Source organism: Nycticebus coucang, chromosome 12 (genome assembly GCF_027406575.1).
Source record: "Nycticebus coucang isolate mNycCou1 chromosome 12, mNycCou1.pri, whole genome shotgun sequence".
NCBI classification, from domain to species: Eukaryota; Metazoa; Chordata; class Mammalia; order Primates; family Lorisidae; genus Nycticebus; species Nycticebus coucang.
The window spans coordinates 72,302,250-72,319,323 of record NC_069791.1 but is presented as its reverse complement, the minus strand read 5'-3'; the positions used below and the strand labels follow the sequence as shown (position 1 = coordinate 72,319,323).

The 17,074-nt window shown below is 54.3% G+C and overlaps 1 protein-coding gene across 3 annotated transcripts in view; it reads right to left on the bottom strand.

The window, feature by feature from the left end:
- Positions 1–581: 581 nt before the first annotated feature.
- Positions 582–17,074, bottom strand: part of CUX1 (cut like homeobox 1) — a 383,513-nt gene continuing 367,020 nt past the window's right edge. For all 3 annotated transcript variants that reach the window (XM_053554217.1, XM_053554216.1, XM_053554215.1), the window contains exons 15-23: positions 8,925–9,052; positions 8,175–8,241; positions 7,599–7,711; positions 4,939–5,055; positions 3,489–3,572; positions 2,895–2,951; positions 2,488–2,568; positions 1,793–1,857; positions 582–1,573 (exon numbers count right to left, since the gene is read on the bottom strand). In XM_053554217.1, the coding sequence (XP_053410192.1) occupies positions 1,504–1,573; positions 1,793–1,857; positions 2,488–2,568; positions 2,895–2,951; positions 3,489–3,572; positions 4,939–5,055; positions 7,599–7,711; positions 8,175–8,241; positions 8,925–9,052 (782 nt within the window). In that variant the 3' untranslated portion in view covers positions 582–1,503. The remainder of the gene's footprint in view (positions 1,574–1,792; positions 1,858–2,487; positions 2,569–2,894; positions 2,952–3,488; positions 3,573–4,938; positions 5,056–7,598; positions 7,712–8,174; positions 8,242–8,924; positions 9,053–17,074) is intronic.

Here is a 17,074-nt window from a genome sequence, read left to right as displayed (position 1 = left end):
GAGTGCATGGTAGGAACTGGGTTTGAAGCCAGCTTCATGGGCTACCTGGATGGCACATACATACCAAGAGGAAGCCCTCCTCCATCTGGGGCTGAGGGGGACTATGTGAGAGGCTGGGCTCAAGGTAGTCCTGGTGTAAGGCTGTTGCTCAAGGGGTTGGTAGGCATGGTCTGTGCAGTGCCTGGCAACAGGGACTCTAGGGAAAGGGACATGCTTCAGACACGGCACCAAGGGACACAGAAAGGGAAGCAGGGATTCCCTAGGAACTGACGTGGATCCACTAAGACACACTCAACCACATCATGAGGGGTGGTTTTTGGAAAAAGAAATGGATTTCCTTTTTTGATGGCGCTACTTGTTTGCTCAGGAAAACAGACATGATAGGCTTGAGTTTCAACAAAGCTCTGGACCCATTCATGGAATTCTTGAGAACAGGAAGCAGGAGACAGACGTCCTGTGTGCCAGTGCCATGCCCCACATCAACAGACCAGCTGTGAGGTCAGTCCTTGTTCTGGCACTCCTCCTCCCTCCCCTGCCCGATCCCAGAACTCTGGGGTCACAGAGCACAGGGCACTGGCGTTCCTGCAACCATGGTTTATTTTGAATGTGCAAAGCTGAGTGCGCAAGTGCAAATCTAACTTAGGAAGATCTGCCAGTGGCCTTGAGAGGTGGCTGTTAGGGTGCTCGTGCCCCTCAGCCCAGTCCTTGGGTCTGAAGAGTCTGGGGCACAGGAGGCTCTTTGGAGACTCTTCCTCACTAGAAACCTAGACTATATTGCTAACAGGAAAAGCAGAAATCATGTGGGGCTGGGGGAAGGAGGGTAATAGAAACTGTGCCACCCATTGGAGCTCTTCCTCTTGGGGTGGTGAGCTGACTAGGTCTTGTCAAACAAATCTGTCCACTGGGGGTGTGGCTGGTGACAAAGGGAGGCCAGGGGGCTGGACTTAAAGCCTGTGGCCTAGAAGGAAGGGCCTTCCACCTCTTGCAGGAGAGAGCCAGAATCTTAGGAGAGGCCCGGGGGACACAGAGCCCTGCTGCAGACAGGTCCAGGGAATCCAAACTGCCAGAATTGATGCTAACTTGATCACCATCACAGCACAGGGTTGGGGTGGGGGTCTCTGCCACCAGGGCAAGAGGTCAGGCTGTGAGCAAAGCCCAGGCTGATCACCAGCCTGAGGTGGGGCTCTAGGGGGATTTCTAGCAGAGGGGACCCCTTTGGCTCAGTTGGGCCAGGTATCAGAGGCTATCTGGACTTAGGAGGCATGATCTAACTTAGGAAGATCTGCCAGTGGCCTTGAGAGGTGGCTGTTAGGGTGCTCGTGGTTGACATTTTTTTGAGGGGACCAAGGAGACCTGGGACCTCTGGCAGCTGTTGGGCAGAGGACAAGGGCAGCTTCTATGGGAGGGGTTGTTTAGGGGAGTCTAAGTCATTAGAAGCAGCTGAGCAAGCGGGGGTAGGGCATGCAACTGTCACTGTTGTGGTGGGATGCCTGGTCAGGGGGGTCACTGCCACAAGTCACCAGCCGCTGCCCCGTTGTCATTCTCATGGAACTTGTGCAGGTGGTCGGCGAACCTGTGGGGTACAGAACCCTTTGCTGGAGTTGAATATCAAAAGGAAAGAAATGTGTGTGTGGGGTAAGGAGTGACGGGGGTCTGGGGTGGGGGAGGGGAGGACCAGAATGGAGGGCATCGTAGGGGACTGAGGAGCGGAGGACATGATGGAGGGGCTTGGGGGTGTCACAGAGTGGTGCTGGAGGTCTTAGTCTGGGTGGGCCCAGGTGGGTGTTCTTACTTCTTGGCGCAGAAGGTGGCGCAGTCCCTCTCCATGCTCTCACTCCATGCCAGCTTGTAGAGCACCTGGCCAGGCAGAGACACTGTGAGCTGTCCACTCTACCTCATGGTCACTCCTGTGGCCCACCTGTGGCCTCTGGGCCTGGCCTCCAGAGGTAAATACAGGGTCTCATGGCCCAGTCCCCAGGCCAGGTGGACCTTACGGACATTTCACAGGTGTTCAGACAGGCCCAGACATGGACGTACCATCAGTAACACTGTGGGCAACCTGTGGTCAGAGCTGGAGCCCAGGCTAACCCATAGGGGCTATTGTGACTGTGGCCTGGCTGGGAGTAGGGGTTCCGCAGGCTGTCACCTTCTATGGACACAGCTTGCCCCTCTTCTCCCCACACTTGGTGGACAAGGAGGCATCATTGGGCCTGCGCATGTCCTGTGCCCACTGACCACACGCCCCTGTGCAGTGAAGAGATCAGTGTGCAAGACGTCCCTTCTCCGTGCAGCCAATCTGATGGTGCTCATCACACCTGCTCCCTCCTGCCACCAAGAGTGGCCCTTCCTTCCACCAAGCCCTTCAGGACCAGGCCCCCACATGCGGCCACAGAATGGGCTGAGGCCTGTGAAGGGGAGAGGAGTGGCCTCGGGCTGAAGGTGCATTGTGGGGAGTGGGTGAATGCATTCCCGGTCTGGGACACTCACCAGGAAGACCAAGCAGTGCAGAAACAGTGTGTAGAAGAAGCCGATGGTGCGGGCCATCTTGTTAGAGAGAACCAGGCGCCCCTGGGGAGCAGCAAGGGGTGGGTAAGGAGGTACAGGCTGTGGGGGCTCCCATGCCACCGCTACAGGTGGGAAGGAGTGCTAAGGGAATTCTGAGGAATGGCGTCCCCTGCAGCCCATTTGCAGAAACAACTGTGAATTGGGTTACCGGAGTCTCTGTCCAGGGGTAGGAGGGAGAAAGACACTATCCCAGGTCACACAGCCACTCTTGGCAGGGCCTGTGGTTAGGGGGGTCCCTGAGGCTTCTCCAGCCTGGGCGGGGGAGAGGTGACAAGGTACCTAGAGACAGATGTTCAGGCCTGTCCCAGGTGGCACAGGCAGGGACTCACCATGCTGAGTGTGGCCTTGTCCCAGGGGCTCAGGCTCAGGTACTTCCTTTGCCGCTCCTGAAGGGAGAGGGATGATGAGGAAAAGACCTCAAAGGAGCCCTGGAGTCCTGCCTAGAAGGCAGAGGGGGCCCTGCCTGTTCACAGACTGCCCTGCTTTGCTGTTCTCACAGAACCCTAGGCTGCTGGGGTCTTACTGGGTGCCCAGTCCCACTCAGTATGACATGCTGGGCTCCCTGGACATTTGTGTGAGCCTCTCTTCCTTTCTGCTGTGGCCCATTCTGCCTGTGGGAAAGTTCTTCTGCAGCCCGGGGGAGAAGGGAATTGGCGGGGGTCTTACCACCTATCACCTGACCCTGCGAGCTCTTTGCCTGCCTGTTTCCCCAAGTGCACCCCAGATCAACCCTTCACTGCTGCACACCCTCAGGTAGCTGTGAGCAGGGGCTCCTGGGTGGGCCTGGACCTCATGGCTAGCCATGAGTGAACAGGTGAGGGCAGGTGGAGTGGGGAATGAGGAAGGTCAGAGGCAAAGTGAAAGCAGGGGTCTCATCGGCTTCTTTGGCTTGCCCACCCCTCTGCCGGGCTGGGCTCACAAACCCTCTTGCTGAAGGAAGAGAAGGGGTCCAGGCGCTCCTCGTACTGGGAGGAGTACCGCAATTCAGTGTCATCGCTGCTGCTGCCCTGCATAGGGAAGGAGGAGGAGAGACCCAGTCAGTCATCTGGGGCCCAGTAGGAAGGCCCAGTGCATGGAGGAAGGCAGGCTGGCGTGATCTCGGTGCAGCTTCAGTTTCCTCATCTGCAAAAGGGAGATAGCGGAGGGAGAACAGATCCCAGAGTTGGAAAAGGGTACTGGGGTGAAGTGAGTGTGTCTGGTGCCCTCTGTCACAGGGGAATCAAGTTCTTCCACCAGGGTTGGCCACAGTGCCCCTGGCCACATGTGGAGAACTAAGACCCTAATAGGGGTCATAAGGTACAAGAAGGACAGGGCTGGATCCCAGTGTAGGGAGGTGAGAGCAATCTGCTGGGAGTCTGGGTGGCTCTGGGGGGCAGGCAGGCACCTAGGAGAAGCAGGAGAGCCACCCCAGCAAGCCCCCTGCAGTGGCATTTGTCTGCAGGGTCTGGGCGCCCTCTGGTGGCCCAACTGCAGCTACAAAGGGTATGGAAGGGGCTTGTGGCTGAATGGCTCTACCTGGAGGTCCGGCCACAAGAGTGGACTTCCTGCTTTCTTACCTCCCACCCTGTTTCCCTTTAGCTACAGAAAGGACGTCCTTACACCAAGGGGTCCCTTGGAGGCCTGGAGGCTGAGAGAAGCCGCAGACAGGCCTTCCTGGCCCAGAATGCAGTGGGTAAATTGCTGTTCCACTCTCTTGATTGGTTTGGGGAGATGTTAGACAAAAATCTAGGTTTTTTGTAGAAACAGTCTTTCTCTGTCACCCAGATACAGTGCAGTGGCATCATCTTAGCTCACAGCCCTCAAACTCTTGGGCTCAGGTGCATCGCCTTACCACAGCCTCCTGAGCAGCTGGAACTGCAGGTGCCCACCACAACACCAGGTTAATTCTTTCTATTTTTGGTAGTCAAGATCTTACCCTCCTCAGCCTGATCATGAACTCCTAAGCTCAAGAAATCCTCCCACCTCGGCCTCTTAGAGTGCTAGAATGACAGGCATGAACTGCTGTGCCTGTCCCTAAATTCTATTATTTACAATTTTTTTGATAACAATTTTCCAGAGTCTGTGCTGCACACGCAACATTCAAATCCTGGAGACAGCTGGTAGGTCACCTCCATTTCACAGAGGGGCTGCTCAGGCTCCTGGGCTGAGGGGGTCTATGGCCCCTGCCTCTTGCTGTATCTTGCTGGCTGGTTCTGGTTTCACTCTGGGGGATTCTCTCAGCTTAGGGAGGACAGCTGGCAAGCAGGCAGGGGGTGTATGTGTGGGTTGGATGGACCTCTGGGGGGCTGGTGCTGCCCAGGATGTCACTGTCCCCAATACTACTGCCTTGAGTGCTCTGACCAGCCCTGACCAGCCACTGAGGAGGGCACTCACCCGGCCAGGGTAGCTTTGTAGGAACTTGATCTTCTCAAAGAGCTTGATGTTGTCAGCTCGAAGGCTGTCCAGCTCACTCTGCAGGGCTTGGAGGGTGTGCTGGGCCAGGCGGTTCTCCTGTGGGGTTGGGCAGGGATCAGGGAGAGGCCGCCATACTGGCACAGGTACTGTTCTGTCCACCTGAAGCTCTGTGCCCATGGCCTCCTCCTTGTCCTAGACTCTGCTCACAGCAGCCCCCTCTGGGAAGTCCCCCTTCCCCTCTTGTGGCCCCACCCCAGACAGAAGTCACAGTTCTTAGTTCAAGTTTCTTCATATTTTGGTTTTGGTTACATGTATTATCAGCTTTTAAATATTATTGAGATGTAATCCATATAATGTAAATATCATTTTAAAGTGTACAATTCAGTCATTTCTAGTCTGTATGTTATGTAACCATCCCCACAACGTAACTCCAGAACATTTTTATCACCCCAATATGAAAGCCCAAACCTGCCAGCAGTCCCTCCCCATTGCCTCCTTCCTGTCCCCTGGCAACCATAACTCTACTCTCTGTTTCTATGGATTTGCTTATTGTGGACATTTCATAAACAAGGAATCACATACTATGTGGTTTTAATGTTTGCCAGTCTCAGGGCAAAGTGAAATGGGATCTCATTTTTCAATTGATTCAAATGCTTGAATAGGTATCTTCTTCCCACTATTCGAAATTCAAGCGTACAAAAAAAGTACCTGGGAATATGGCATTTTAACCCCCCAATTAAACATGGAATTGCCACATGATCCAGTAATCCCACTTCTGAGTATATATTCAAACGAGAAAAAAGAGTCCTGAAGAGGTATTTGAACCCCCATGTTCACAGTGGCCTTATTCGCAGTAGTTAAAATGTGGAAGCAACCCAAGTGTCCATTAACAAGTGAATGGATGAACAAAGCATGGTAGATACACAGGATGGAATTATGTTACTCAGCCTTTCTGATACATGCTATAACATGGATGAACCTTAAGGACGTTAGGCTAAGTGAAATAAGCCAGTCACAAAAAAGCAAATAATAATGATTCCACTTTAGGTGAGGTACTGAAAGTCATCTAATTCATAGAGCCAGAAAAAACGGTGGTTGTCAGGGTTAGGAGAGGGGGTAGTTGGGAATTGTTGCTTAATGGGTACAGAGTTTCAGTTTTGCAAGATGAAAAGAGACCTAGGTACGGATGGTGATGATGGTCACACAACAATGTAGATGTAGTTATGACCACTGTCTGTTAAAGACAACTAAAGATAGTTAAGATAGTAAATTTTATGTTATGTTAGTTTATTTTACCGCAATTTAAAAATAAGTACTTAGTAAAAGGTTTAGATTTTTAAAGCAAAAAACAATTTTTTTTCCTCCCTACTTAATCTTGAAAGCCCTTTTTTAAAGGGCTGCACGGTATTGCACAGCATGCTGAGTGTTCCCTGTCCACTGCCCATAAGGCAGCCCCAAGGGGAAAAGTCCTGTTGGACCTTCTTGCTCTGGAGTCCAGATTACAGAGTACAGAGGGTCACAGTGCTGTCACTGCACCAGTACTGGGTCTGGCTTGCAACTCCTGGAGGAGTGAAAACTCCCTGGCTCTGTTCCCACTGGGAGAATGGCCAGGGGTGGGGGCCTAAGCTGGCTCTGAATGATGAGGGTGTGGGGTCTAGCGAGTCCCCAAGGCCAGAATGGAGTTGCCTCTAGGTGCTCCTCTGGTCTGTCACCTGGGCACTCTGTACTTCTGGATCCAGTGTCCACGCCCTCTGAGCCTGGCCTTGGCATACCCAGTACCCCTTACCACTGCTCCTTTTGCTCCTCACCCCTCACTCTCTACCTCTTGTTCCCTGTTCTGTCTTCTTGCAGGAGCCACATCCATCCTGCAGGCACAGTAGGCACTGCAGCTGCCATCCATGTGTCAGCAGCGCCCACATGGCAGGCAGCACCACCTCCGTGGTCTATAGGTGCCTCATAGGTGTTGAATGTCGAAGGAACTGGTCATCTGTCAAGACTGGCCCCTTCTTCATTGGTGCCCCTCTAGGGAGGCCACCAGTAGGGTCTAAGTGTCCTCCCTCTCCCTGACCCCACAGAGTTGGACATCCTTATGTCGTTCAATTTTCAAGGGCTTTATAGACCTTCCTCTCTCCAGCCACCTCTGCTTCTCCACTCCCCCACCTGATTTAGATGTTCCTCTTGGACAATGGTTACCACTCCCTGGCTTTCTTTCTGGGCTAGCCTTCTTTCTGAACTGGCTGCCTGAGTGATCCTTTTTACCCTGCATTCTTGGAGTGTCATTGTCCTATTAAATCTTTTGTTGAGACCCCTGCCTGCAGAGGGATGTCCACACACCTCAGCCTGGCAGGATGCCACTCGCTCGGAGACTCTGTGTCTTATTTCCTACAACTCCTTCCTCTAGCCCTGGAAATACCTGCACTCCCTTTGGCTCATTGGCCCCCATCTCCTTTACCTTGAGGATCTGATTCTTCTTTTACAGCCCAACATGGCACAACCTCATCATGGAAGCTGTCTCCGAATGCACAGAATAAATCTTATCCCAAGGTGGTGTGTGGTTTCTGCCATATGTGCATCTTTTTCTCTCAAGCCTGTGTTTTTCCCCCAGGTCTAAGGAGCTTCAAGGAGAGGACATGACTCACAGCCTCCAGCTCCTGGTTCCGGGCACGGAAGCGCTCCCTCTGGCTGGAGATGATAGAAAGCAATGAATCCACTTGGCCCTCTGGGAGGGTACTGCTGGCTGTTGCTGTGGGTCCTAGCAGGGAGAGGAGAGCGGCTTGAAATGGCAGAAGGCAGAGCCCAGCAGGGGGCCCTTGGGTTAGGTGGCCCCAGCCTTGAGGATTTTCTGGTCAAGTGCCACGGGGTAGAGGACATGTGGTGTCTGACTCCCTGGTGCTATATCAGTCAGGGAAGGGGTAGGGACAGCCAGAAGAACCTGAGAGGAATGAAAATGGGATGGTGGACCTGACAGTTGAGGCCTGGGGAGGACCCAGCTTATCAATTTACACTATCAGAGGGCCAGGCCCAGAGCTCCCCACCCTATCCCTCTGTCCTTAGATCCGAGACCTCTGTAGCTGTCAGATTCAGCCCCTGACCCCTGGGGAAGCAGAGGGACATACCATATCCTGGCCCAGCAGGATCTAGGTTCTTGGGCTGGACCACCTGTTGCCCCCCATCATCTCGCCCTTCACCACAGAATAGGTTGGGCCCCTCCTCACCATAGAATAGGGCAGTGGCCTCTTTGATGGGCTCTGGGATCTTCTCCAGGCTGTGCTCTGCGGCACCCTGCAGGTGAGAAGAAGCAATTGGGGCTGATGCCTACCCACAGTGAATGTGGAATACATGTGCATGAAATACACCCTTTGAGGGTGGCCACGCAAAATGGTGGGGGAGGTGGGTGGCAAGGAGCAGGTGGGGCTATCTGGCAATGGGGGCAGGTGGCAGAAGGGCTGGATCTGGGTGCCTATGTGGGCTACCAGAGAAGAGAAGGCTGGGTCCTCATGCCTAAGGCCAGAGTTTAGCAGTAGGGCTCTCCCCAGCCACTGGCCACTTGGGCATCAGGCGGCCTTGGTGGCCCTGGCCTGCAGCCAACCTGTTGTGTGACTTAGAGGCCCCACTTCTTTCCCCAAACCCAGTTCCTCATCAACAGAATGAGAAGTGGCCTGGCCTTGTTCCTGCCCAGAGGTCTTAGGGAAGAGGTCCAAGCCCACATCTGGACCACAGGGTGCTTTGTACCAGCTTGAGGAAGCCCTGTGGCCTGGTAACCCAAACTGGGGGGAAAGTGGCCTGCATGGAATGAGCAGGCAAAACACAGTGGTTGTGGGTGACAGCCCCTCTGGGTCTTGGAGAGGGGCAAGCTGACCTCACCTGCCTGAGACATGGCTGGCTTTCCTGGGAAGTTGGGGTTTGCTGAGGCTGAAAAGACACTGGGGCAGGTGGTGGGGTCCAAGGGGGTGTGGTGGGCTCACCTCAGCATCTGGCCGCTGGATGGACTGGATGGTGCTGAGATCCTGCTCCAAGCGGGCGATCAGGTCCCTCTGCTCAGCTGCTGTGGCCACAGCCTCAGTGACATGGACCTGTAGCTCCGCACAGCGTCCTGTGGCCAAAAGAAGACATGATTGTCAGAGGGAGCCTGGTGGGATCCTTGGTGCCTTTCCTCTCTGCCTCTCTGACCCATGGCCTGGAAGCAGGACTACTGGGAACCATAAGAGTGCTGGTTGTTACCTCCCCACCTTCCACTGCCTGGAAGACCCTGCTAGACCAGCTGGCATGGTCTTAGAGGCACTCCTGGCCCAAACACTTGCTACATTTGGGAAATCCCCTCGGTAGTGTAAGGAGCTCGAGGTGAGGATTTGGAAGAAACAGGTACACCTGGCTCCACCCATGACCAGCTGGGTGACCCTGGGCAGCCTCTTGCCCTCTCTAGGCCTCTCTGCCTGCGTCAAGCAGGGCGAGGCCTCATACTCCTTCTAGGGCTGATGCCCAGGACAGTGACCAGAGTGACACCAGGGGCAGGAGGGGAAAGAAAGGCATAGCAGGCACATTGGGGGCCACCTCTGGGCTGACAGCCGACCAGCTTGGTCCAGCTGCAGTGGTGGAGACAGCAGTGGGGGGTGGGGGTTGGGGGTAGTTCCTAGGAGTCCCCTGACCCACAGCTCTGTCCCCTATCTGAATACTAGGGTCGTCTTTACTGCAAATCCAAATGGATTCTGTTTGGAGGGGTCTCTGCCCTGTAGAGGGGTGGGAGGTGTGGGGGAAGTTCCATCAGCCCAGGCCTTTGGGTGCCTTCAGTGGTCACTGGCAGGGAGGACGGCAGTGGTCTGGGAGCCGGGCAGCCCCAAGGGTGAGAATTGGCTCAACTTTTGGTGGATTGTGTGGCTCTGGGCAGCTGGATTACCCTTTCTGACCCACATTTGTAAAATGGTGACAACAAACCTTGCTCAGGCTGAGCTGTTGGGGCCACAGAGAGGACAACTGAGGCCTGAGGCAAGGCAGACTGCATAGCCACCAGGGGGCACTATGGCCTCAGAAATGCCCAGAGGATCTAGGCTGCAGGCAGTGCCAGGGACTAGGCCTTTGTGCCCTCCTCAGCAGACTTGCCCCCCATAGCATGGCCTGCTGGCCAGCTGTCCACCTAGTCCTGGCTGGGCTTGGTGCCCTGGGCCAGGGTGGACCAGCCCAGCCTCATCCTCACCTGCTACATCTTCCAGCTGCCCACTGCGCACCAAACCCTTCTATTAGTCAGAGACAAGATCCCATTTTATAGATGAAGAACTGAGGCTTCCCGACCTGGGACCAAACCCAACAGCGTCCATCCCCAGCTCTGTCTAAGCTCATCCCCACACAACAGTCTCCAGAAGTTCACTGAGCCCCTCTGCACCTAGCAGGTGGGTGATGTCAGCAGAAGTGAGATGGGAAAGGGGGTGGGCTGGCCCCCAGGCGGGGCCTGGCCATGGAAGGAGGGCTTTGGAATCAGGGCTAGGGTCTGGCCCTGGGACACCTACAGGGGAGACCTCAACAGGGAGAGGCTTAGAAAGACCACAAATGCCATGACCCACTGGCTTAAGCATGGAGTCCTTGGGCCCAGGCTTGCAGGACAGGACGGTCCTGTCCTACGAGGGGAGCTGGCTGGAAGTTGTGGCAAGATGCAGGGAAAGGAAACCACCAGAAAGCTAATGGGACCCTGGGTAACATTAATAGAGGGGAAGGGCCTGGACTGAGAGAGGGGACAGGTTTAGTGCAGTTCCTGGGTGTCAATAGGAACAGCATCCCAAGATAAGTGCCAGAACCAATATGATGGGGTGGAGGGTTGACAGACCCCAGGACAAATGCAGGGTGCTGGAGAAGGCTGAAGTGAGCAGCACCCCCATCAGGATGAAGGCCCAGGGCACAAAGGTACAGGGCTGAGGTGGGAACCTACGGAGGGGAGGCTGCTGCCTGACCAGAGTGGGCCTTGTTACTGGAGGTGTGCACGTGGCACAAGGGTTGGGTAGAACACTGGCGAGGCGATGCCTGTTTTCTCTGCCAGGAGTCTGAGGCCTCCCTAGTCTTGGCCAGAGCCGCCTGTGGGAATGGGGGAGATGACAGGATACCTGGGCCTGCTGCTTTGGGCATGGGCACGCGGTCTCATATAAGACATGTGACACTTTGTACAGGGGCCAGGGCCCTAGGAACAAACTGTCTAGGCTGTCCCAGGTTGGCTGGTCCTTAGCCCCATGGCCAGGGCCACTGTGTTAAGCTGGCCTGGGGGATAGCCACTCAGGGGGCCTCAGGGTACAAGCTTGAGTGGTTAAGGGAAGTGAGTTACCCATGGACAGGTAGCTTGGGGTGATACCAAGGGCTGGCAGGTTGCGTGGGCAGCAGAGGTTGGCAGAGGCTGGATAAGGCAGGCAGTGGAGGACCTGGGAGTGAGGCTAAAGTGAAGGTCCTGGTTGGGGGGGCAGGGCCTGGACACTGTCCTAGAGCTTGGCTGGGTCCCAGTAGGGGCCACCACTCTATGCTGACAAGACCAAGAAACTGGCTGCTAGGTTTCCCCGAGGGAGGGGCCTCAGTCACATACCCTACTTAGCCTGCCTCCCTTTGTCTTATCTGCTGGAGTCCACAACATGCAGACCAAAAAATTGGGGTTGCATCTCTGGGTGGCCATTTGGTGTCAAGACGAATCTTTTAGAACTGGATTTGAAAGGTGGCCTTGCTTTGGGAATATTGTGACCTTGGGCAAATTCTTCAATCTGCAGCACAGGGCCCAGGGCCCAGGGCAAAGCAGTAGAAGGTGCTGGTGAGAATCACATGCCTCATCACTGTATAGAAGCCAGAGGGCGGCCCAGCCTCTGTTTGGCCTTCCGAAATGGGGAGGGGATGGGCAGCAGTGTGGTTTGGCTTAGCTGAGTGTGCAGAACCGGTGCACAGCTATGGAGACATGTGTGGTAGGGCTCAACCTGAGGACCTGAGGCTGGAGACACGGGCTGGGGAGACCCAGGCCCAGGGGTGGTAGGAGCCCTGGTAGAAATGGTGGCTGTGTGTGGCCAGAACCTCCTGTGGGGGGTTTTGGCAGGACCTTGAGAAGAGAGGTCAGGAAGCAGGGCACCAAGCTGTGAGTGGCAGGGCCTGCTGGGCAGGCCTGGTGTGTGTTGGGGGGGTGTCAAGGGAGGGGACCTTGAGCATCTTGGAACATGTAGACCGGAGCATGTACAGCCAGGAAAGCCAGTAAGGTGGGACAGAAAGACTGCCTGTGTGAAGTCTGGCCCCCCGCCCCTTAGGAAAGTCTGTGGGACCTTCTGGGAGGATCTAGACTGGCTTTTCAGAGTGTGCATTGGTCAGAGGGGAGAAGAACTCAAAGCAATATCAAGCCAGGACTCAAAGCAATATCAAGCCAGGACTTCAGGAGGCTGGGTGCTACCATAAAAGTCAAGGCAATTGGAAGCAGAGAGCAAGACTTGAGGGTGTCACCTCCATAGTTTTCCTAGAGGCAGGGACTTGTCTTATTAAACCAGCTACCTGCAGGCCAAGTGGGAGCAGGGGCCTGTCAATGCCACCATCTCTCTACTTAGAGAGTGCTGAGGGGAGCCAGGCCACTCCCACACCTATTCCTCTCTGCCTCTATACCTATGTGCCTCCATAGATCACCAGAGGTGACTCCCAGCTCTCCCCCTGCCCACAGGGGCTGGCCTTTCACTCCTATACGAGGGCATCCTCAGCCAATCACCACACTCCCCTGCAGCACAAGCTCTTTCGTCTCCCTTCCACAGCACGCAGACGTGTTGTCCTGGCAGGAACACAGGTGCATGCACCCCTTCTCCTGACCCCACCACCCTCTGCAGCAAAACTCTGGAGTTGTATATTGATTGCCAAGTGTCCAGTTCCTCTCCTCCAACTCCGTAAGCCCTTCCCATCAGACTCTGACACCCCCCCATACCAACTGTCCTTGCTAAGGTCCCTGACGACCTATGTACATTATCACGTCCTCATTTCTCAGCTCTCATCTCGGCTGCTGCATCGGCAGCTGGTTTCCAGGTCACTGACCCTCTGGGCCTCCTCCTTGCTGGCCACTCCTTCTCTGATTCTGCAGCTGGTTCCTCCCCACAAGGCACACACTACACGCTGGCCACTGCTGCTGCATGGGCAGTCCAGAGGTACCTCTTCCTTCCCCTCATCCACTCTGGCCACCTTGAATGCCACTGACAAGCCAACAATCCTCCAGTGTGAATCTCCAGTCCACACCTCTCTGGGGACTTATATTCTGCTTGATGTCTAACTGGCATTCAACCTTAGTTGATCTGAAATTAAGCCCGGCTTCCTGCTCCCCAAGTCTGCCTTTGCCAGGCATGACCTCCTGCTGCCCAGTCCTGGGCATCCTTAGGACTGTGAGAAGCCTGGTTGTGGCCTGACCCGGCTGTCTGGGGAGGACTCTCTAACCTTCAGGAACTCAGACCAAACCCCTGGGTACCCTTGCTCTTTTTTCTCACTCCTTGCACTGAATCTGTCTTAAGTCCCAGTTTTGGCTCTGCCTTCAAAATATACCCAGAATCTAATCCCTTTTCACCACTGTCATTGCCTGGCCTAAGTCACGGATGCCTCTCACCCCTGTGATAGCAGCGGCCTCCTCGCTGGGCTCCCTCTTTTTCCTGGGGCCTGGGGTGCAGTGGCTGCAAACAGCAGCCTCCTCTGTCAGGAGCACACGCCCTCTGTCCGCAGTACACACAATCTCTTTTTCATCTGGGTTGGTCTACAGGACCTTGGAATTGCTCTTTCCAATGGATGTTCATATTTCTGACCTCATGCTGTCCCCAGTCTAGGCTCAAGTTGTCATGTCCACCCGCATCAAGCTGTAGAACAAGGAGCATGTGATTGAGGCCCTGTGCAAGGCCCCACGGACAAGAGGGGACTGTGCTGCCCCCTCTTACTCATGCCCTCCAGTAAATCCTACTTCCTGTCCAAAAAAAAAGTGAGACCAGATAACCCTCTATTCATATACTCCAATGACTCACACATAGCTCAGCATGGAAGCCGGGACCCCTACATCAGTCTACGAGGCCCACATCTCCCACCTTCTCCTCCTCTCTTTGACCTCATCACCTCCTGCTCTTCCCTGTGGTCATGGTGCTGCAATTATGTTGGCTTCGAGGCACATTTGCACCACAGGACCTTTACACTTACTGTCCCCTCAGACATCTGCATGACTCATTGCCTTGCCTCTGGCAAGACTATCCATTTGTTAGCTTCTGAGGGAGGCCTGCTCTAACCCCTCCACTTGATCTTCCAATCCTCCTGACCTTATTTTTCTTCCATAACATCTATCATTTTCTTTCTTTTTTTTTTTTGAGCTAGTCTCACTTTGTTGTCCTCAGAGTGCTGTGGCATTGTATCTCACAGCAACCTCAAACTCTTGGGCTCAAGTGATCATCACAAAGCCTCCCAAGTAGCTGGGACTATATATAGGCGCCTGCCACAATACCCGGCAAATTTCTTTTAGAGACAGGGTCTCGCTCTTGCTCAGGCTGGTCTTGAACTCGTGAGTTCAAGCAATCCACCCGTCTTGGCCTCCCAGAGTGCTAGGATTACAGGCATGAGCCACTGCACATAGCCATCTATCACCATCTAAATAATCTTCTAATTTCCTATTTATTATGTCTCCTATCTCTTTTCACTAGAAGGTAAGGTCCTTGTTTGTCCCGTTTGTCACTCAAGCACTAAGGCAGAAGCATATGGTCAGCCCTCCGTATATATTAGCTGACGGCCAAGTAGATCCCACCCAGCAGGGAAGCATCTGCTCCCTCCTGGTGGAAGCTGGGCTTCCAGTCTCCAGGCACAGGCAGCATGAGCCCGGCAGGGCCAGCTGGTCCTCTGTAGGTCCCACCATCTAACTGCTTAGGCCTCAGGTGGACCCTTCCAGGCCCTGCCCTGGCATTGGGGCTGCAGCCCTGAGGGAGACCCTACACCCATGCTGTTGAGCACATTTTGGTTGGAAGAGTGAGGGGGGCAAAATTTTCCCAGCTGGGACCCCCTCACCCCAAGCACATGGCTGCAGACATTCTCAAGGACACTGGAGTCCAGACAAGCTTTGCTCAGTGCAGCTGCCCTCAGACCCGGCTTTGTTCTCATCAGCAACGTGCTAGAATTGGCATGAGAAGGTGTTGCTTTCTCCCACCGGCAATGTCCTTCCCCAGCACAGCAGCTGCGGCTCCACGCTGCTTCCTCACCCCTACGCGCTCTGTCCCAGTGTGGCCTGCCTATCGGGCAGATGCCTCTCCCTTCTTCCAGGCCACTACTTTGTGGGGTTCTCCAGCACCCCCAAATACTAATGACAGGTGTTCTGCACCCTGGTCTGGATACCCAGCCTGGGGCAGGTCTCTGGCACAGAGCAGTGAAGGAGCTCCAGGAGGAAGGCGGCCTTAGCGGGCCATGGGGTGCTGTCTGTGCCTGCCCCAACCCCAGACCTCAACTCTGCTGACATTTGGTCATTCTCTGCTGTAGAGGGCCGTCCCCTTCTTGGTAGGATATTTAGCAGCATTCCTGGCCTCTATTCTCTGGAAGCCAAATGTCTCCAGACATTGTCAAATGTCCTGAGGGGCAAAGTCACCCCTAGCTTCCCCAGAGACCCTGCTGGGGGCTCTAAGTCTCTTTATAATAAGAGTAGGGGTGAAGCCTGACAGATGCTTAAATCGGGTGCATTTCCAAGAGGAAACTATGGCAGGTACAGCCCCCTGCCCACCAAAGTGAGGAGTAGGGAGGGTCCTCTTCTCAGCTGGTAGCTGAGTCTAAGGGGTTGTAGCCTCAGCCACCAAGAGCCAGAAATGTGAATTTCCTGACCTAAGCCAGGGTCCAGGCCCAGAGCCTGCAGGGGGCTGAAGAGAGGTCTGTAGGCTGTGAGGACTGCTGCCTAACCTGAGTACCACTTATGGGTTTCCCCTGGGTGACAGGCCTGGCTGCTTCCCATACTGTGGGTGACGTGAACACCTGGTTCTGAGAAGGCTGAGCCAGAAACTGGCCCAGGAGCTGTGTACTCCTGCTTTAGCACAAGGTACAAATGACTCTGAGGCAGCTGCCCGCCCCCCACCAACAGATGATAGAAATTATGCTCTTGCAAACAACCCCGACTCACACATATTGAGGCACTGTGCAAAAATGTGGTTAGGGTTAGGGTCTTACCACTCAGTCCTCCCTGCAACTCTTGAGTCTAACATTTTATATCCCCTTTACTGAGTAGAAATGGAAGTACAAGGAAGTTAAACTCTTTCAGAAACAATTCCCTGAATGTCAGCTAAGACTTGCCCAAGATTGTCAGCCAGAAAGAGATGCTGCTGGGACCTGGTGTTGTACCATCTGAACAGAGATGCCTGGTGCCTCCCTGAACAAGAAGGGATGTCCTCTTACACCCTGCTTCCTGGAGGCCCTACCACTGCCCCAAACACAGCAACTCTGCTACTACTTGTCCACGAACAATTTTGCTCGGGATATAAAAAGGGCCTTCCTACTGATATTCTGAGCTTAGAAAAGGCAGGACTTCAGAAAGTCCTGTTTGACCTTGGGCCCAGGCTGCATCTCCCACTTTTATTAAGGTAGGTCACCCCACATGGATGCAGACAGATGGCCTGCCAGCCACATGCCCTGACAACATCATGGCAATTCATTGGAGCCCTCCGAGTTCCCAGGTTGGCTCTGCAAATGCAGGGCTAGGCCTCTGCCACCTTCCGGGAACCAGTGATGAGCTGAAGCAAAGATGAGCAAGCTGTGTGCCCTCCCAAAGTTGGTGTACTAGGGCCTGGGAGGGGTGCAACAACCCGAGACAGCCACTCAGAGGGCCTTTAACAGACAAGCAGACAGGACTGTTGCAGACAACTCATGGGTTTTGATACATTTTAAAGTCACATAACATCACCCTGTAAGCAAGCAACTGTATTTCCTAAGAGCATCTATTAGTACATACAATTTTGTTCAGACCCACTTAACCATGGGAAGGGAGGAAGGCCAGGCAAGGGGAGGCTGAGCTAGTTGCCTGGAGTGGGAGCATCGCCCAGATGCAGGCAGAACATAAAATCTCGCTCCCTTTTTCTGCCTCTGGAGCTGGCCTTGCAAAACTATGTGCAACTGAAGTTTTGCTTAATTAAATGTCACTTTA